The sequence below is a fragment of the Triturus cristatus genome, chromosome 12 (assembly GCF_964204655.1).
Source record: "Triturus cristatus chromosome 12, aTriCri1.1, whole genome shotgun sequence".
Taxonomy (NCBI): Eukaryota; Metazoa; Chordata; class Amphibia; order Caudata; family Salamandridae; genus Triturus; species Triturus cristatus.
This window is the reverse complement of record NC_140595.1, coordinates 2,851,907-2,874,188: the sequence shown is the minus strand read 5'-3', so window position 1 is coordinate 2,874,188 and position 22,282 is coordinate 2,851,907. Positions and strand designations below refer to the sequence as shown.

General features: G+C 49.0%; 1 protein-coding gene across 1 annotated transcript in view; it reads left to right on the top strand.

Moving 5' to 3' along the window:
* The first annotated feature begins 2,709 nt into the window (after positions 1-2,709).
* Positions 2,710-22,282, top strand: part of PCSK4 (proprotein convertase subtilisin/kexin type 4) — a 459,936-nt gene continuing 440,363 nt past the window's right edge. The window contains exons 1-2 of the mRNA XM_085639038.1: positions 2,710-2,760; positions 3,298-3,393. Coding sequence (XP_085495164.1) covers positions 2,710-2,760; positions 3,298-3,393 — 147 coding nt within the window. The remainder of the gene's footprint in view (positions 2,761-3,297; positions 3,394-22,282) is intronic.

The window sequence follows — 22,282 nt, the reverse complement described above, 5'->3', positions numbered from 1 at the left end:
GGTCCCTGAAAACCAAAGCTCTCAAGGAGTAGCTGTGGAGAGCAACTAAGGCTTATTCAGGAGGGTGTAGAGCAAGTGCATTTACCACTAGTCAGTCCGTAGGCTTTTCACACAAGAAAGAACCCCACCAGGTAAGTATAAAAATACCTTGTATTTATTAACACACACTAGACACTAACTTGGTAACGCTGGTTCACTATCAACGTGCCAAAGTCACATCTGAGTCCCTCTCAGGCGCTCCCTTTCATCTGAGCTGTTCCGGCCTCTATCCTATGTTTGGGTTAGACTGACTCTGAGGCTGCTGGGCCTCATGGCCTCCTGCATCCTGCTGATAACACATGCTAGATGGCATATGCAGGCTCTGCAGTGGAATCTGAAGCTCCAGTAGGCACAGCATCAGGGGAATCTCTCCGACTTGGTCCAGATCTCAGAGGGAACTGCACATAATCTGCAGTGGTGGCTAATGAACCGCGATTGGGTCAGAGGCAGAACCCTCTCCCTTCCCCCAGCAGATCTCACAATAGTGACAGATGCGTCACCCCTGTGGGTGAACCATGTGGTACTGCAACAAGCTGGGCTTGATGGGGTTGTGGACCCTTTTTTCAAGAGGCCCTGTGTCTCTGGACATGGCTGGACCAGCAGGGCATTTCCCTTGTGGTTCAATACCTGGCAGATTCACTGAAAGCCAAGGCGGACGAACTCAGCCATTGACGCCTAGCGGGTCACAAATTGTGCCTCCATCCGGAGGTGGCGCAAGGTCTCTTTGAACTGTGGGGAGAGCCTGGGTTATATTTGTTCGCCTCCGTCAAAAACGCACAATGTCGGCAGTTTTGTGCGCTGGAGTTTCCAAAGCGGCTCTCGCTTGGAGATGCTTTTAATCATGAGTGGAGCTCAGGCCTCCTGTATGCCAATCCACCTTTACCACTCCTGCCCAGAGTTCTCAAAAAGATCAGGAACAACTGGGCCCAAGTCATCCTTGTGGCTCTGAACTGGGTGCGGAGAGTCTGGTATCCTGAGCTACTGAGCATGGCCATCGATCCTCCGATCAGTCTGCTCCTTTGGGAAGATCTTCCTTTTCAGCACCAGGAGAGGATTCTCCAACCAAACCTGTCCACCCTCCTCCTCCTTTTGTGGAGATTGAGCAGCAGCAGTTGACAGCTTTTGACCTTCCTCCTAAAGTCTGGAATGTGATCCTGGCAGCCAGGCGTCCCTCCACCAAAACAGTATATGCCTGCATTTGGAAAACAATTGTTGCATGGTGTACAGACAAATCCATTGATGCCCTTTCTGAAGTTCTGCTTTTTGTTCTTTCTCTTGCTCAGCAGGGCTCTGCATTGGGCACCATTAAGTGATATCTTTCTGCTCTGTCTGCCTTCTTGCGGCTGCCTGACCAATCCACCTTGTTTAAATCCCCTATTGTGCATAGGTTTTTGAAATGTCTTGTCCACCTTTTCCCCCCTTCACTATTCATTATGCCTCATTGGGACCATATTTTGGTTCTGACATTTTTGATGGGTTCCTCGTTTGAGCCCCTACAAACCGTCCACTCAGGCTCCTCACACTCAAAACAGCCTTCCTGGTGGCAATTACACCTGCCCGTAGCGTGAGCGAGATGCAGGGCTTATCATACAAACCGCCTTACCTCTCAATCTATCCTGACAAAGTGGTGCTTCGCAGACGAGCCTCCTTTCTGCTGAAAGTGGTCACCCCACTCCATGTAGGCCAATCCACCCTGCTTACATTTTACACTCCTCGACATACCTCTAAAGAAGAGGAGCAACTCCACTGTCTGGACCAAAACAGAGCATTGTCGTTATACCTTGACCACTCGTTTGAATTCCAGGTGGACGACCAACTCTTTGTGGGGTATGTTGGTGTAAAGAAAGGACAAGTGGTGCAGAAGGGACCCATCTCTCGCTGTGTCGAGCTCTGGATCAAAATCTGCTGCACATTAGCCAAAAAGCATCCTCCTGAAGGCTTGTGAGCTCATTCCACCAGAGCTAAAGCTGCATTAGATTGCAGAGTTTGAATTCCGGATATCTGCCAGGCAGTAACGTGGCCTTCCCTGCACCAAACATTACTATCTGGACTGTCGGGTCTGTAGAGATGGGCACTACGCCTGTTTGGTCGTATGGGACTTCCTAGCCTGATATCTGTCTGCAGACCCTCCTTCGGGATGGTGTTGCTTCGGTATCTATGCAAGGGTAAGGAATCTTATGGATCCAGTCTGACGCCTGGAGAAATTCAAAGGTAAGGAATCTGCTGCTAGATATATTCTCTACCAGATAAGGCGTTACCAAAGGTAAGTACCTTGTTGTTCAATGTTTCCCCGTGTCAGGGCCCTTTTTCTCCATCAGTTAGCGAGGTTGTATCTCACTGTCAGTAAAACAATAATTCAAAATAAATCATCTTCATTTCTGGACATTAAAGTCTTCAACTCTTCACTTCCTTTCAGTACATAAGTCTCCCCTGTTACCAGTATGGTGAGGCACCCAAAGCTGCATCTGGTCCACATTGCATTTCTGCCCTATGCAGGACTCCAACTTAACCGGCTATCTAGGCATGCTCAGTGCTAGACTTTATCCTCAGTTCGATACTGCTGCTCCGCATTAGGCATCTTAGAAGCTCACTGAGCACCACTGTGGGTCACTATGATTTAAGGTAAATTTTAGCCAGCTGCTGCACACAACCAGATCTGCTGGATTGGACATGGTTGCTGAGGTCCTTCTAACACAGCCTACTCCATTTGAAGCTGACAACGTTGCTCTCCCACACCCTTTTTAAGACTGAACTCAGTTACGGTTGGATTAAGTTTTGGATAGATGCCGGACATAGATGTGATCCATGTGGCTTCTTAGCTGGTGTGTGTCAAATGTCCACACCACTTTGAGGAACAGTTGCGTTATCATCATATTGACAGATAATGGGGCATATTATCAAGCCCATTATCGCCGTTTTAGCGGCAGTTTGCTGCCGCTAAAGTGGCGATAATTTTATCGCCTGTTTTGATAATATGCCCCAATGTTTTTTCTCTTTTGCGCAAGAGGGATCAGGTTGTGTGGGGATACTTGTGAAAAAACCTAGGATGGAGAAAGCTTGTCAGGGAATCTCATGTTTTTTCAAATTAATGCATAGGTGGTATGTATGGAATACACATGGAGAAAAAATGTGAGTGGTCATTTTGTATTGAATAGATATGCATGAGAGCACCTGTCTATGATACATGTGAAGGGTGCCTAGTGTGTGGAGAATTCATTGTGTTAGGCACTGCTGGTTAATAGAGGATCACTTTTTCAGGTCCATTGGTTTGAGCAGCAAACCCTGAAAAGAAGGCGCAGACGACACCCCAGCCTGATTCCAACGGACCCCTTGTTTCACAAGCAATGGTATATGGTAAGAATTGTGCGCTGCTACATCTCCATGCACCATCAAATGCCTGATTGAAGGCCTGAGAGTCAGATCGATAATACAGCAGTACACTTAAGTATAAGGTCATGCAGTAATGAATGCCCATAATATAATGGTAATGAAGGCAGACAGTAGTCCTGGCCTCAACCCTGCAAGAGTGGCAGTCCGATAGACATAGAGACGGAACTGTGACTTCCAGGGGAAATGTGCAAGGACCAGGAGCAGTCGCTTAAGAATAGGTATAAAGAAGACCTGTGACATCTGTAAATGACAGGATGGGAGATGAGTGTGGATATAAGGAATGGCAGGTATTGTGCCTACAGGACACACCAGAACTCAACCATTTATTTGAATGGAATACAAGCACAAGGGGATGATCTGTGCCTTAAAAGGGAAAAACAGTAGGGGGAGACCTGCATAGTAATTGTTGAAAATATACCCTCATTGAGGGGTCACCCCAAACTTTTTGCCGAATTCTTTTTGTTGGCTTTAGGATTCTGAGCACGTTAGCACTGCTGACCAGTGCTAAAGTGCATGTCCTTCTCCACTAAACATGGTAACATTGGTGTATACACAATTGGCATACATTTCCTTGTATGTCCCTTGTAAAGGGGTATACCATATACCCAGGGCCTTTAAATTAAATGCTACTTGTGGGCCTGCAACACTGATTGTGCCACCCACTCAAGTAGCCCTTTAAACATGTCTCAGGCCTGCCACAGCAGAGCCTGTGTGTGCAGTTTTACTGCCACTTGGACTTTGCATTTAACACCCTTTGCCAAGCCAGAAACTCACCTTTTATTGCACATACGTCACCCCTAAGGTAGGCCCTAGGTAGCCAAAAGGGCAGGGTGCTGTGTAAGTAAAAGGTAAGACATGTACTTTTAAGTTTTGAATGTTCTGATAGTGAAAAGCACCTACATTTGTTTCCACTACTGTGAGGCCTACTGCTCTCATAAGTTAACTTTGGGAACTCCTTAATACACTTTTAAAGCTGTAATACCTGATTAGAAAGGAGTGGCTGTGTCATGTTTTATATCTTATGGAATGGTATTGACATATCCACTTTACTGGTAAAGTTGGATTTGACATTGCTATTTTAGAAATGCTACTTTTAGAAAGTGGAAATTTCTCTGCTCTTACAGCTCTGTGTGCTTGTAGCCTGTCTCCAATAAACGTCTGGGGTGGGTGACAGCTACACTTAGTGCATTCCCTCTAGACAGCCATACAACAGGAATTTTAGATGTGAAGAGGATGTGGCCTTTTAGGCTACAGCGGTCAACCTCAATGCTGGAGAACCGGGCTCGAATCTCGGCAGGGATTCTCAACATCCTATGATTCTGGACAAATCCCTTAATCTCCCCGTGCTTCACAAAAAATTAATGTGTCTGTCTGTCACGCAACTTGTGATCATGTAAAGCGCTCTGATACCTTCGGGTCCAGTTTGCGCTATATAAAGCTCCGGAGAAAAAAAGTGTGTCTGAGTACTCATCTGCATTCTGATGGCTCTTCCTGGGCAGGAATGGAGGGAGGAACTCACATACACCTGAATAGGCAGTTTCCTGTCCCCACTCAAAGACCTGATTACTCCCTACAGATAGTCTGGAGCCCGTGCTGGGAAGAAAGGACTTCTGTGCACTTCAAAGACCCTTCCTTGAAGTCGGCCCTGCTTCTAAAGCACAACTGGGTATAAGTACTGGGTCTCTAACCCCACCATATCAGACATTTCTGGGCCTGTAAAGAACCTCTGTCAGAAGATCTGCTGTGCTGCTATAAGGACTGTCACTCGACTGGACTGCTGATCTGGAAGACCTGCTTTTCTTCTGTGCTGCTCTGATTCCTGCTGCTCTCTGACTCTGCTGAAGGAGAGCTGGACTCAGCCCTGCAATCAAAATGATCTCCAAGGGTTTGCCTCCTGTTTCTTGAGACTCAGGGCTATCAAAGTCTCTACACCTGCTCCTGTGCCTGGTTCACTTGAATTGGGCCTAGATGCTTGCACCAGAGACATCGATGCATCTCCCGTCTGCTTGGAGCAGAACCGGCGCATCCTACACTCTGTTGTGGGAGTAGAACCCGTGCATTGCACTCTGAACTATTCTATCGTCTCCAGAACCTGACACATCAGAACGCTCATTTCATCAGTGGAGAGATCGACACATCCGCTCAAGTGCGCAGAGAAAGCCAATACATCGGAACTTGGCTTCACTGCGTCGTCTTCAGCACCAATGCATTGCCACCTTCGGGATCGCCGCATTGCTCGACTGTGCCCCGCATCTTGCTGTTGCGATCAGGATCAAGGTACTCTGTTGCCTGGACCTGCGTGGCCCTTGCTTCCTTCTAGCGCTCCATCATCCTTAACTGTTGACTTTTCCCCGGTCCAGCGCAACCAGATAACCCAATTGGCGCTTACTGCTACTCAGCCTTAGAACTCTTTAGTCTTTAAAAATTCATAATTCCATTTCGACTTATTGGATTTTTGTAGTTTTGATCTTGATTTATTGATACAATTAGATAAGCCTGACTGCTCTCTGCCAAGCTGCCAGAGGGTGTGCACGGGTTATCTTTTAGTGTGCATCTAGCTTACCCTGACTAGGATTGTGGTTCCTGCTTGGAAAGGGTGAATACCAGAAATCCAGTTTCTAACAGTAATGTATTGTCTTTCTGGATTACGAGTTATGCGTTGTAAGGGGGACTGCAAGGTGAAAGAGTTGTGGCTAGTGAGGAGGGCGTGCAGGTGGAATGAGCTCTGCCTTGCACGAGGGATCTATATAGGGAAGACGTTGCGCCTTGTAAGAGGGAACTGCATGAAGAACGAGTTGTGTATTTTAAGGAGGGGCTACATGGAGGTGGAGTTGTGCATTCAAGGGAGAGAGGGCTGCATGAAGAATGATCTCTGACTAGCAAAAGGAGCCTCCCTGTGAAAGGAGTTGTGCTTTTTAAGGGTGGGTCTGCATAGAGACGTGGTGCCATGTACAGAGAACCAGCTATGAGAACAAGCTGAGCCGTGCAAGAGGGGCCAGCATGGAGAAGGAGATGTGCCTTGTAAAGGGGTACTACAGGGGGAAGGAGGTGTGCTTTTGAGGGGGGCTTGAATGTGGAAGGAGTCATGCCTTGTATAAGGGAGCTCCAGGGAAAGACCTGCAAGGGGAAGGAAATGTGCTTTGTAGTGGAAGAACTGCGTGCGGAAGGGGTTGTTCTTTGTAATGAGAGATCGACATGAAGGAGTTATTCCATCTACAGAAGACCTGCACAGGGGAATGTGGTTAAGAAGAAGAAGGTACTGAAGATGACAGCCAAATCCTGGCAAGTTTCTACTGACTGTTAACAGTAAATCAGTGGTGTGTTTTTCCCCAAAGGTTTTCGTGACTTTTATTTTCCTCCAAGCTATCTTAGTGTTACACAAAAATCTTCCAAACAGGCAGCCGACACATATTTAGTCTACATGTCTTTTTAAAGGCTGCACAGAGTATACATTACTGGGAGTTGAGATGACAACAGAAGACGGATGTAATCCTGTATGATTACATTGCTATTTAGAGGTCATAGAGTAGGTATACACCTGTGAGGGAGGATGGAGAGGTACAAATGGGTGAAAAAACATTGAGTCCCCCAGGACCATTACTCGAGAGGAAGAGGACTCAATGCTGTTTTCTTCAACATGGAAGATGGGGCTAGTGCGATAGGGTGCCCGTGTGCAAGAGATAGAACCCAAGCCACGAATGACACCAATCCAAGACACCATTAGTGATAGATGTGGTTATGTAGTGCTCATTTTCCCTAGTGATCTGTACCTGCCACACACTGTGTGATCCTAGGTCTGTGTTAATAAGGAGTTCCTAAATCAAATGCAAGTATATGTGGAAAGATATACACTTAGATCAGTCATGAGTCATGGAGCAAAGGGTTATCAAGAGCAATAGAGCTCAGTATTCAGTTGCGAGTCAAGCTACAAGTCAGACAACCAGCTGGTGTCCTGTAGCTCGTATAGTCACATAACATGGTTGTGGGCTGGGCTCACAACTCATTAAAAGTTGTTTTTTGTGGTGTTTCACGTTTCCAGTGTCACGTGATCCCACACTCACATGCAATTTTGCACATTCATGATGTGTATGATGTTTCCTATTCCCTACCTTTTGAAAAAGCACATAATTTTGAATAATTATTTTTTTTTACATGCATCTGAGAACACCAGTTTTAAGTCAGAGATTGACATAGGTCACTTTAACATAGTGGCAGTATCTAAACCAATCTGGTAAGATAGGAGGCCATATCTCATCCTGATGAATGCAGCGGGCTTACTTGAGCCAATTGCAAAAACAACAGTTGATGGACAGAATGCTAACAATGTCATACATTCACCCCAGTACAGAGATCTGGGCCTAAATCCTTCGTTTTTTTGCTCACCATGCCGTTCCAGTTTGGACCCAGCCATATGCAAATCAGTCTTGGCCCTGGGCCCAATGGGAACAGTCCAGCCCGAACTGCCAGGCCTGGTACTCAATGATCTGGAACCAAGCATCCTAGGACCGGGTTCAGGGTTTCATTTCTCTTCAGCCAGGATAACTTGATTCCAGTGGCATGGAGAGCACGAGACTCACGTCTGAGCATACCCGTCCCACTCGGGGTGACAAATGCAAAAACAACAGTTGATGGACAGAATGCAGAACAATGTCATACATTCACCCCAGTACAGAGACCTGGGCCTAAATCCATCGTCTTTTTGCTCACCATGCCACTCCAGTTTGAACCCAGCCATATGCAAATCAGTCTTGACCCTGTGCCTCAGGGGAACAGTCCAGCCCAAACTGCCAAGCCAGGTCCTCCGTGGACTGGAACCAAGCATCCTAGGACCGGTTTCGGGGTTTCACCCCTTTTCAGCCAGAATAGCTTGATTCCAGTGGCATGGAGAGCACGGGACTCACGTCTGAGCGTACCCGTCCCACTCGGGGTGTCAAATGCAAAAACAACAGTTGATGGACAGAATGCAGAACAATGTCATACATTCACCCCAGTACAGAGATCTGGGCCGAAATCCATTGTTTTTTTGCTCACCATGCCATTTCAGTTTGAACCCAGCCACATGCAAATCAGTCTTGACCTTGTGCCGCATGGGGACAGTCCAGCCCAAACTGCCAAGCCAAGTCCTCCCTGGACTGGAACCAAGCATCCAAGGACCGGTTTCGGGGTTTCACCCCTCTTCAGCCAGATTAGCTTGATTCCAGTGGCATGGAGAGCACGGGACTCACGTCTGAGCGTACCCGTCCCACTCGGGGTGTCAAATGCAAAAACAACAGTTGATGGACAGAATGCAGAACAATGTCATACATTCACCCCAGTACAGAGATCTGGGCCTAAATCCATCGTTTTTTTGCTCACCATGCCATTCCAGTTTGAACCTAGCCATATGCAAATCAGTCTTGACCCTGTGCCTCATGGGAACAGTCCAGCCCGAACTGCCAAGCCAGGTCCTCCCTGGACTGGAACCAAGCATTCTATGACCCGTTTCGGGGTTTCACCCCTCCTCAGCCAGAATAGCTTGATTCCAGTGGCATGGAGAGCACGGGCCTCACGTCTGAGCATACCCGTCCCACTCGGGGTGACAAATGCAAAAACAACAGTTGATGGACAGACTGCAGAACAATGTCATACATTCACCCCAGTACTGAGATCTGGGCCTAAATACATCGTTTTTTTGTTCACCATGCCATTCCAGCTTGAACCCAGCCATATGCAAATCAGTCTTGACCCTGTGCCTCATGGGAACAGTCCAGCCCGAACTACCAAGCCAGGTCCTCCCTGGCCTGGAACCAAGCATCCTAGGACCGGTTTCAGGGTTTCACCCCTTTTCATCCAGAATAGCTTAATTCTAGTGGCATGAACAGCATGGGACTCACGTCTGAGCATACCCGTCCCACTCGGGGTGACAAATACAAAAACACTTGATGGACAGAATGCAGAACAATGTCATACATTCACCCCAGTACAGAGATATGGGCCTAAATCCATCGTTTTTTGCTCACCATGCCATTCTAGTTTGAACCCAGCCATATGCAAATCAGTCTTGACCCTGTGCCTCATGGGAACAGTCCAGTCCGAACTGCCAAGCCAGGTCCTTCCTGGACTGGAACCAAGCATCCGGTTTCAGGGTTTCACCCCTCTTCAGCCAGGATAGCTTGATTCCAGTGGCATGGAGAGCACAAGACTTACGTCTGAGCATACCCGTCCCACTCGGGGTGACAAATGCAAAAACAGGAGTTGATGGACAGAATGCAGAACAATGTCATTTGTTTGCTGTAATACTTGAGCCAATGGCAGAAACATGTTGACGATTAAAGTGGTGATGGGGTAATAATTCCCCTAATCCCCACATTCCAGTTTTTAATACCAAGTAATACCCTAGGATTAAATGTAATTTGGGGTTAAACATTTGTTTTTAAATCACTATCGCGCGGCCCCCACTTATATTATTAGAAGTGCCTCAGTGCCTCAGTGTGTTCAGGTGTAGGCCCGCTCTCTATCAAACCGGGTTTTTAGAGAGCGAGGACTGCCTATGATGAAGCATGACACCTGGTGGTGTGTGAGGACAGTGCTTAACATTTTTTGAGATGCCCAGAATTCAATCTATTTTGTGTTTGTAGGGACACGGTTACAATATGTAAGTGACCATTACTTCTGATGGATACATCTGCCAGTGGATTCCTCACCTTGTGAATATCCCCTGCGCCAGCATTCCACGGAACTTTTCTTTCCCAGCACTCCACGTCGACGTGGGCGACGTCATAATGCATCGGCTCCGCTCGCGACTCCATTCGACATCACCGAAGCCATAAGAAGCCCACGTCGGCGTGATGACGTCAGTTCCCTTTTTTTCCGCGCTGTCGACGCGCAACGTTTTTTTTCCGGTGCTCTCTAGCTACTTTGTAGTTTAGCGGTGTAACTGTGTTAAAATCGGTATGTCTTCGACTAGGAAGTCGGGCTTTAAGCCCTGTAGGGAATGTGCAGGTCTGATGTCAATGACGGATCCGCACCAGAACTGTTTATGGTGCCTCTCTTCGGACCACGATATGGAGGAGTGCGGATGCTGTAGGAGCATGAATCCGAAAGCGCTCAAAGAGAGGAAGACTAAGCTCTTCATGAAGAAGATCGGTGAGGAGAAGAGAGGGAGGAAAAAGGAGAAGTCGAAGAGGGAGTCATCGACTTCGAGGTCTTCGAGGTCGAAGAAGCACCACAAAAAGAGGAAGCATTCTTCTCGACGTCGGTCCTCGAAATCCAGGAAGTCGAGGTCGGCTTCGCCCCGTCGACGTCGGAGCAAAGCTTTGTCTCCTTCTCCTTCACCTTCGAAGTCACGAGGCGTTCTCCTTCGAAGGAGCAGACTCCGGCTCAGTCCCCGACGCAGTCATCGGCTCCATCTAAGGCTTCGACTCCGGTTCGAGTGGAGTCGGATGCTTCCATGGATGAACAGGAACAGGAAGAGTCTGTTCCGGTGCCTGAAGAATCTGCGGCTCCGGTGGAAGATACTGCAGAGCCGACGCCGTAGACCCCACAAGGGGATACAGGGTCTGTTCCTTTTCCTCAATTCCCGGCTCCAGGTACAGATTCTACAAATTTTTGTAATGCTATGTATGGCATATTTAATAGGGCGGCCTACCCATCCGGAGCACCAACTGGTCCCGTGGGTCCGATGGCATTTACACTAGGGGTGCCGCAGCATTATGCTCAGGCCCCCTTTATGCCCTTTATGCCGATGGCGCCTTCTTGGCAGTTTCCGGTGCCGTCTGGGGATCCGATTCGACCTCGGAGGGACCAGCAGACTTCGGAGCCTTCCTCGACGCCGAGGCCGACTCCACCTATGGCGCCGCCGACTCCGGTAGTTCTGGCTCCACCGACGCCGCGTACGACGTCGTCGACGCCGGCTCCCCGTATCCGGTCGAGAAGGGAGGCCCAGAGGGTGTTGGAGGAAGGGAGATATCGAGCAGAGGTGGAAGAAGGTGAAGTTGACTCTTCTTCTGATGAATTTGAAGGTATTGAAGAAGCAAGTGGGTTGGATACAACCCCGGAGTGGGAGCATACGTCTGCCCGGTCTTCTCCGCATCAGGAATCGGCTCCCTATCATGTGGTGATCAAGAAGGCAGCAGATCTTTTGGATTTGCAACTGCCCTCTGTGGAGTACAAATCCAACTTGCTAACAGAGGTGTTGCATTCTCCGTCTTCGACTTCAGAGCCTTTGTTGCCTTTCAATGAGGCCATCTTGGAGCCGGTCTTGGAGGTGTGGAACAAACCTCTTTCATCTCCGGCAGTGTGCAGACAGGTGGCAAGAAGGTACAGGGTTGCACCAGGGGATCCTGACTTTTTGTCTACACATCCATCTTCGGACAGCCTGGTTGTGCAGGCTTCATGTTCTAAACATGCTTCGGGTGCCTTCCCTCAGTCTTCAGCTGACAGGGAATCCCAAAAAGTTGATCAGGCAGCCAAAAAGACCTTTTCCTCAGGAAGTATGGCGTTGAAATCGTCTAATGCTAAATGCCTTCTGGGGCGTTATATGCATGCCCTGATGGACTCCATTAAATCTTTGGCCCCTAAGTTGCCTGAGGGGGATAAGTCATCTTTTTTGGAGGTTGTTGCGGACACTCAGGCAGCTGCCAGACAAGTGATCCAGTCAGGGCTGGATACGGCGGACTCGGTGGCGAGAATTATGGGGTCGTCTGTGGCAGCAAGGAGGCAGGCTTGGCTCCGTGCCTCGGGGTTCTCGGCTGATGTTCAAGCTACGTTGGTTGATCTGCCATTCGACAGACAGAAGCTGTTTGGGGAGAAAGCAGACTCTGCCCTTCAGCGATTTAAGGACAGCAGACTGACGGCGAAGTCCTTGGGTCTGCAGGCTCCTGCGAGGGGTTCGTCTTTTCGTAAGTTTAGGGGTTTCGGAAGAACATCTTTTCGCTCCTTCAGACAGCCCCAACAGCAGCAACAACAACAGCAGCAGAATCCCCTCTATAGGTCCTATAGAGAGAAGCAAAGGAGTCGGAGAGGTTCTGGACGCAACCCCTCTTCTTCCTCATCCTCCTCTGCTCCAAATGAGGCTTCGGGGAAGCAGCCCTAGATCGCCCATCCCGGATCATGTAAGACCAATGGCGGGGCGGTGTCCTACTTTCTACGGGGTTGGAAATCTGTTACAACCGACCTTTGGGTTTTGAACCTCGTAGAGACTGGGTACGCCCTTCCCTTTCGGGAGTTTCCTCCCCCTTATCCTCCTTGCCAAGGTTATTGCTCGGAAGACCATCTGCTTCTCCTGCAGAAAGAAGTTCTAGCCTTGCTTCAGAAGGGTGCAATAGAGGTGGTTCCAGAGCAGGAAAGGGGTCAGGGATGCTACTCCCGGTATTTTCTGATCCCCAAAAAGGACGGCAGATTGCGTCCAATCCTGGACCTCAGAATCTTGAATTTTTACCTGAGACAGGAGAAATTCAAGATGCTGACCCTTGCGCAGGTTCTTCAAGCGTTGCAGCAAGGAGACTGGATGGTGTCGCTTGACTTGCAGGACACGTACTTCCATGTCCCAATCCAAGTCGCACAGGAAGTATCTCCGTTTTACGGTTGGGTCGCGACATTACCAGTTTGCGGTCCTCCCGTTTGGTCTTACTACCGCACCTTGAGTCTTCACAAAGGTGATGGCAGTGGTGGCTGCTCATCTCAGGAGGTCGGGGATTCCGGTTTTCCCCTACCTGGACGACTGGCTTCTGAAGGCAGAGTCCCCAGAGATGGTGCAGCGTCATCTGCAGGTGACAACTCAGCTGTTGTTCGACTTGGGTTTTTCAATCAATGTGCCCAAATCTCACCTGGTGCCCTCTCAACGCAACCTGTTTATAGGGGCAGTACTGGACACTACTGTGTGTCGAGCATTCCCTCCTCCTCAAAGGATTCTCGACATTCAGGAGATGGTCCCTTTATTCCACAGTGGAGCGGTTGTTCCAGTTCTGAAGGTCCTTCGCCTGCTCGGTCTGTTCGCTTCCTGCATTCTGTTGGTCAACCATGCACGCTGGCACATGAGGGCGCTCTAGTGGTGCCTCCGCAAGCAGTGGTATCAGCACAACGGGGATCTCAGGGAGTCAGTCAAGATCTCCAGAGAAGCTGCAGCGGATCTGTCTTGGTGGAGTGTAGAGGGCAATCTGTCGCAGGGAAAGCCCTTCCATCTATCTCCATCAGTGGCCACAGTGATAACGGATGCATCCACCTTAGGGTGGGGTGCGCATCTGGGGGACCTGGAGATCAAAGGTCTGTGGTCTCCAGAGGAAAGGTTGCTTCACATCAACCTTCTGGAATTGCGGGCGATTCGTTTAGCACTCAAGGCCTTCCTTCCTTCCCTTCGCGGTCAGTCGATTCAGGTCCTGACAGACAACACGACCGCGATGTGGTATGTCAACAAGCAGGGAGGAGTGGGGTCTCTTTGTCTATGCAGAGAGGCCTTACGTCTATGGTCCTGGGTTCAGGACCATCAGATTTGTCTGATGGCAAATCATCTGGCCGGGGTGCTGAACGTGCGTGCGGACAGTCTCAGTCGCCGACCACGAGTGGAGGCTCCATCCGGAGGTAGTTCGTCACGTCTTTCGAACGTGGGGAACTCCTCGGGTGGATCTGTTTGCCACTTTCGAGAACGCGCATTGCCCGTCATTCTGCAGTCTCCAGTATCCGATGCAGGGGACGTTGGGGGACGCGTTTCAGTTGAGTTGGGGCTCACGACTCCTTTACGCGTTTCCTCCCATACCCTTGATTCCTCAGGTTCTGAGGAAGATTTGCCAAGACCGGGCCCAAGTCATATTGGTCGCCCCGGATTGGCCAAGAAGGGTGTGGTATACGGATCTTCTCCACCTCTCCTCGTGCCCTCCGCTCCGTCTCCCTCTGAGGGCAGACCTCCTCTCACAGTCGGAGGGGCAGGTTCTACATCCCCACCTCCAAAGCTTACACCTTCATGCCTGGAGATTGAACGGGGCAACCTGAGTTCCTTCTCTCTCCCACCTGATCTGGTGGATGTTATTTTATTGGCCAGGCGACACTCCACCAAGTCCGTTTACTCCTACAGGTGGTCTAAATTTGTAAAATGATGTGGAGAGAGGTCCATTGACCCTTTAAAAGCCTATCTTTCTGATGTTCTCCAGTTTGCTCTTTCCTTGGCTCAGCAGGGCTGTGCTGTGGCCACGGTCAAGGGCTATCTTTCGGCCTTATCGGCTTTTCTGTGCCTTCCAGATCAACCATCACTGTTTAAATCCCTGGTTGTTCTGAGGTTCATCAAGGGCCTTACAAACATGTTTCCTCCCACTCCTTTTGTAATGCCTCAGTGGGACCTTAATCTTGTTTTAACCTTTCTAATGGGGTCCCCATTTGAGCCTCTTCATAGTTGTCCTTTGAGGCTGTTGTCCTTTAAGGTGGTTTTTCTTGTAGCCATAACCTCGGCAAGGAGGGTGAGTGAGCTTCAAGCTCTTAGTTCCAAACCTCCTTTTCTTACCTTACATGGTGAAAGGATGGTTCTGAGGACCAGGGCTGCCTTCCTGCCAAAAGTTGTCACTCCGTTTCATTTGGGGCAGTCCATTACTCTCCCTGTTTTCTATCCTCCTCCTCATCCTTCCAAAGAGGAGGAAAGGCTTCATCGCCTGGACCCAAAGAGAGCTGTCAGCTTTTACTTGGACAGAACGAAAGACTTTCGTCTGGACGATCAGCTCTTCGTGGGTTATGTTGGACGTTCCAAAGGGAGAGCGGTGCACAAGCGCACGTTGTCGAGATGGATTATCCTTGCCATCAAGATCTACTACGCCCTGGCTGGTAAGACCCCTCCTGAGGGCATTAGTGCTCATTCGACTAGAGCCAAGTCTTCTACCTCTGCTTTGGCCCGGGGTGTTCCTGTGGCAGATATTTGTAAAGCTGCGACTTGGGCCTCCCTCCATACTTTCGCAAAGCATTATTGCTTAGACTCTGAGATGAGGAGGGAGGGCCACTTCGCGCGCTCTGTCTTGCAGGACTTTCTGGTATAGGAAGGTGGACACCCTCCTCCGGGAGTGGGGACTGCTGTGGGACTCTATTCACAAGGTGAGGAATCCACTGGCAGATGTATCCATCAGAAGAACAAGTTACTTACCTTCGGTAACGCTTTTTCTGGTGGATACAGTATCTGCCTGTGGATTCCTCACTGACCCACCCGCCTCCCCGTTGTCCACCTTTGTATACCATGAAAAAGGTCTTGTAGTTATGTTTTTATGCTGTATGGTACAGTTGTAGGAAATGCTTGGTTTACTTTTCATTCCTTTCATTTGCATATTATGTATGTGTATTTGTATATTGTATACTGTGTATTCTTTGAGTCTGTCGTTAGTCCACCTGTTCGCCTCGAAGGCACGGAAAAAATGGGTGGAACTGACGTCATCACGCCGACGTGGGCTTCTTATGGCTCCGGTGACGTCGAATGGAGTCGCGAGCGGAGCCGATGCATTATGACGTCGCCCACGTCGACGTGGAGTGCTGGGAAAGAAAAGTTCCGTGGAATGCTGGCGCAGGGGATATTCACAAGGTGAGGAATCCACAGGCAGATACTGTATCCACCAGAAAAAGCGTTACCGAAGGTAAGTAACTTGTTCTTCAGGGTAGCTTCTACAGTGTGTGTATGTATTAGGTGCTCACCTGTGACATACTTCAGTGACCTATGCTTTCCATATGTGATCTTCATATGTGTAGAGTCCCAAATTTCCTAAAATGATATTAGGATTTACATTTATGAACACATGTATAGGTTTTCTAATTACATTAATTGACTATTCCTACTGTTGGAAAATATGTGAAACAAAATATGGTTTTGACTGCCTGACAAATGCTTAAGTAAAGTTAAGTTGCTCATCTTGAGAGATAAATTGCATATTGATGGCATATTTCTCTAAATTGCATTTAACTTCATGTTAAATTCTAGGCCTATGCCTTCTCGTGAGCGGTTACAAAATGTTAAAATCTTGATGCTTTTGTGATAACTGGACTCTAATGATTTGCACATGCAAAGCTTCCGACAATGAATAGCCTATTGTGATTTAAGCTGTATGGTCATGACAGAAGCTAATTTCTCATTTTCTATGTGGGAAAATCTCTGAATGTTGTCAGTTTTGCACCACGTGAGCGGAAAATCACCTCATGAATGCTGCACGATCATGTTGTGACATAGTGGGTGTGATCTCCAGACTGATAAACTATATGTTCGAGGCATATGAGCTGCAGATTACACACTTTTGCATAGATCGCCATCTGGTGTTGGGCCCGGATGTTTGCAGTTTGTTTTTCCTCTTGGAAAGTCTTTGGAAGTCACGAGGTCGGTGACTCCTCCTTCGGATCGTATTGCGCATGGGCTTCGGCTCCATCCTCAGATTGTTTTTTTCCGCCATCGGGCTCGGATGTGATCTTCGCGCTCCGGTTCCGAACAGCTTCCAGTTCGACGATCGACGCGCAATCCTCACCCCAATCGCTGTATTGTTTCGAGCACGATCTCTTCAATAAACGCGCCTTCTCATCGACACAAACCTTCGGTTCCAGTCGTCGACGGCGGCCTTCGGGCCTACCCAGCCTCATGGAAAGAACTCCATTTAAAAAGTGCCCTCGATGTGGGTCCAAATTTCCCCACACCGATTTTCATGAGGTATGCAAACTTTGCCGCTCCCCAGAACACGAGGCTCGAGACTGTCCGGCCTGTAAGTTTTTCCGATCCAAAAAGACTATTCGGGACCGAAGAGCCAGAAGGAACATGGCACACTCCTCGACGTCCATTCCAGTCGACATCTTCAGAGACGACATCGACGATCCGGAACATCATTGTACCGAAGAGGATCTCGTCAGCGCTTCCGAGGCCGACGAGTCAGATGTGGAGGACATCACTCCGGCGCAGAGGGTCGTGAGTACCAATCTACCCCCTCCCACACCCGCGCCGACACCCAAAAAGGCTTCGGTCATGCCTTCGCCTCTGGGCCTAGGCAAGACCAGAGACACTGCTTCACACACCCCACCTTCGGGCCGGTGAAGAAGCCAAGTAAGCCTTCCGGCGGCTCGGGCTCGAGCCAGCCTGCCAGCGGTGCCGAGAAACACACTTCGGCACCGAAAAAGAAGACAGCCTCCACCTCGACACCAAGCTCCACACCGAAGCCCTCGGGGTCGAAACCCAGCCCTTCGGCACCGACGCCATCTTCGGTGACGACCAAACCACACAAGGCCACCGGCACCGACACTTCCAAGCCGAAGCCCATCTCGGCGCCGACCAAGAGACCGGAGGGTCGCAAGCCGGGTTCTAAACATCAAACCGGCACGGAAAAACCTAAAAAATCATCGGCCCGACGCCTTCGGCGCCGACGGACCAAATTACCTCACCAGAGCTATTTACACCGGATCCCTTGCAAAAAACTCTCACCAAGGATCCAAAAACTGGACATTTGACACTCTCTACTAAGAAGAGACATTTGGAGAAGCCTGCTCCGCCTCCACCTCCAAAGAGGAAGGACTCTGCTACCTCTCCATTCAGAATACCTTCCCCTCCCCCTCCACCTCCTCCTCCTTCCCCACCTCCACCCCCTCCGCCCTCTCCACCCCCACCTCATCGTTCTCCTACTCCGTCTCCAGACGATGATGATCAGGGGGACTCATATGATGATACAGGGGATGTGCCACAAGACCCCACCCCTACAGGATCTCCAGATCCATGGGACGTTTACAATATACCAGATATCCCCAACGTCCCACAAGACGATATTTACCCTTCTAGACCGTCTCCACCAGAAGATTCATTAGGGTTTAACCATCTTCTGCAAAGAGCAGCACATTATCACGGGGTGGACATGCATAATGACCCTGTGGAGGAAGATTTCCTCCTAGACACATTCAATACCACACATAGGTCCACCTCCATACTGCCCATGCTCAAAGGGGTGGTAAAGCATGCGGCAGAAGTTTTTAAAGACCCAGTTAGAGCCAGGGTCCTTAACCCACGTATCGAAAAGAAATACAAACCTGCTCCCTCATATCCCTCTTACATCAGAGGACCAGCGCCACTAGATTCCTTAGTGGTATCTACGGCACGTACAAGGGCAAACTCACAAGCGTCAGGTGATGCACCACCACCTGACAGGGAGTCAAAACTGCTAGATGCTTCAGGCAAACGCACAGCATCCCAGGCCGCCAACATATGGCGTATAGCAAACACTCAGGCACTGCTGGCCAGATATGACAGGGCTCATTATGACGAATTAGAAAGCATAATGCACCATCTCCCTGAAAAATATAAAAGTAAAGCTAACGAGTTAATTCAAGAGGGTAAAACAATCACAAACACCTCTATACGTTGTGCCCTAGATGCAGCAGACACAGCCTCCAGGGCCATTAACACCAGCGTCCTTCTCCGTCGTCATGCTTGGTTAAGGGTATCTGGGTTTAAACCAGAAGTACAAGCCTCCATCCTTAACCATCCCTTTGACCAGGAACATCTATTCGGGCCAAAGGTGGATGAGGCCTTAGAAAAGATGAAAAAGGACACGGATACCGCAAAATCCATGGGGGCCTTACAGTCTCACCCGCCCAGACGCTCCTTTTGCCGCTCATCCTTTCGGAGTGCATCCAGAGGCTACTCCTCAGACACAGCGTCCACATCGTACAAGTCCCCTACTCAGACCACCTTTACAAAAGGTTACCAAAGAGGCGGCTACAGGGGTAACAAAAACAAGGGCAGAGGCAAAACAAACAACGCCCGTTCTGCCACACCTACTACCCAATGACTTCCCCCCCGCTCCCCCCAGACCATTCCACTCCGGTGGGGGCCAGATTCAAAAATTTACTTCATGTCTGGGAGACCATCACCTCAGACAAATGGGTGACCCAAATAATTCTGTCAGGTTACTGCCTGGAACTAACATCTACCCCCCAAACATTCCACCCAGGCAGCGCCCAATGTCACAAGAACATTCAACATTGCTAAAGCAGGAGGTAATCTCCCTCCTACAAAAACAGGGAATAGAACACGTTCCTGTCAATCAAAAGTATTTGAGGGTCTACTCCCTATATTTTCTAATACCAAAAAGGGACAAGACTCTACGACCTATTCTAGATCTCCGGCCCCTAAACACATACATACACTCAGACCATTTTCACATGGTAACGCTTCAGCAGGTACTTCCGCTCCTCTCCCAGAACGACTTTCTCACCACACTGGACTTGAAAGACGCATACTTCCACATTCCAGTACACCATGCTCACAGAAAGTACCTCAGATTTGTAGTGGACGGACAACACTATCAATTCAAAGTGCTCCCGTTCGGAGTCACAACAGCACCACGGGTATTCACCAAGTGCCTAGCGGTGGTGGCGGCACACCTGAGAAGACAGCACATTCACGTCTTTCCATACTTGGAAGATTGGCTGATAAAAGTCACTTCATACAATCAATGTGTACACCACACCGCCACCACAATCCAACTACTTCACCAACTAGGCTTCACGGTGAACCACCAAAAGTCCCAGCTAACACCATCACACATAAAACAATACCTCGGTGCCACCATAAACACCTCAAAAGCAATAGCCTACCCCAATCCGGCCAGGATTGCAAGCATTCAGGCTTTGCGACAAAAATTCATACCTCAACACTCCCTTCCAGCACGAGTGTTCATGGAACTAATAGGGATGATGGCCTCTTGCATTTTTATAGTGCCCCACGCAAGACTCCAGATGCGTCCACTCCAAGAGTGCTTAGCACACCAATGGAACCAGGCCCAGGGTCAACTGACAGATCTGGTGTTGGTAGACGGTCGCACCCATCGCTCTCTGCAGTGGTGGAACAAACCTTTCCAAAGGTCGACCGTTCCTGGACCCGGTTCCCCAGATAATACTAACAACGGACGCATCGCTCTCCGGCTGCGGAGCTCATGTATTACACCTCACTGTGCAGGGCACATGGACGCCGCAACAAAAGTTACTCCATATCAACCATCTGGAGTTACTAGCAATCTTTCTAGCCCTAAAATCTTTTCAAACACAGATTTCAGGCAAGGCAGTCCCCATTCGCACAGACAACATGACGGCCATGTATTATATTAAAAAACAAGGCGGCACACACTCTCCACAGCTCTCTCAATTAGCACAGAGCATATGGAGATGGGCAATTCCCCACAAAATCTTTCTCCTACCTCAACATGTCCCAGGAGCCCAAAACACTGTGGAGATCTGCTCGGCAGACAGACACAACAGATCCACGAGTGGGAACTTCACCCACAGGTTCTACATCCGTTCTTTCAAATGTGGGGGCATCCGCAGATAGACCTCTTCGCCACCCACGAAAACACAAAATGTCCAAGCTTCGCCGCCAGATACCCACACCCATTGTCCAAAGTAAATGCGATATGGATGAACTGGTCAGGCAAATTTACGTATGCTTTTCCGCCTCTCCCACTCATTCCATTAGTGGTGCGAAAACTACAACAGCACTCCCTCACACTAATCCTAGTAGCTCCAACGTCGGCCAGACAACCGTGGTACACCACGCTGCTGGAACTCTCGGTAGTACCACACTAAAAGCTACACCTCTCACCATGCCTCCTAACCCAGAACCATGGAGAGATCAGGCACCCGGACCCAGCTCAGCTCAACCTTGCGATCTGGCTCCTGGAATCCTAGAATTCGGGTACCTAAATCTCCCCCCTGACTGTATGAACATCATCAGAGAAGCTAGACGCCCTACCACTAGAGCCTGCTACGCTGCCAAGTGGAAAAGATTTGTTGTTTATTGCCATAACAACACCATCAATCCTCTGGACGTGTCTATACAACACATCATAGGCTACTTACTCCACCTACAAAGGTGTAATCTAGCCTATACGTCCATTTGACTACACCTCGTAGCAATTGCAGCTTACTTACAAAACAGGCAACATCTATCACTCTTCAGAGTACCTGCCATTAAAGCCTTCATGGAAGGCCTGAAAAGAATAATTCCCCCCAGAGTACCACCCTCACCTGTGTGGAACTTAAATATCGTTCTCACAAGGCTTATAGGGCCTCCCTTCGAACCTTTGCATAAATGCGAACTGCAATTCCTAACATGGAAAACAGCTTTCCTTGTAGCCATCACTTCCCTTAGAAGGGTCAGTGAGATACAAGCACTTACCATACAAGAACCTTTTCTTCAAATGCACCAGAACAAGGTTGTTCTCCGTACCAACCCAAAATTCCTACCTAAAGTCATTTCCCCTTTTCACCTAAACCAATCTGTAGAATTACCAGTATTTTTCTCGCAACCTCAGACCGTTGCAGAAAGGGCTCTGCACACGCTAGATGTCAAACGAGCCTTACTTTACTACATCCAGAGAACACAACCTTTCCGAAAGACCAAACAACTGTTTGTCTCTTTCTCTCCACCACACAAGGGCAACCCCATCTCAAAATCAGGGATAGCTAGGTGGATTGTAAAATGCATCCAGATTTGCTACCACAAAGCAAAACGAACGCTTTCCGTTCCCCCTAAAGCCCATTCTACACGAAAGATAGGGGCTTCCATGGCATTTCTAGGGAACATCCCATTAGATGAGCAGCTACATGGTCAACACCGCACACTTTCACCAAACACTATTGTGTAGATGTGCAAACTAAGCAACAAGCTAGTGTGGGCCAGGCTGTACTTAAAACACTATTTCAAACCACTGCAACAGATACCGGTGGTCGCCGCTAAGGTTGGGAACTGCTATATAGTCTATGCAAAAGTGTGTAATCTGCAGCTCATATGCCTCGAACGTAATATGCTACTTACCAGTATGCATCTGTTCTTGGCATGTAGAGCTGCAGATCTACACACGCCCACCCGCCTCCCCGGCTACCTGTATCTGTT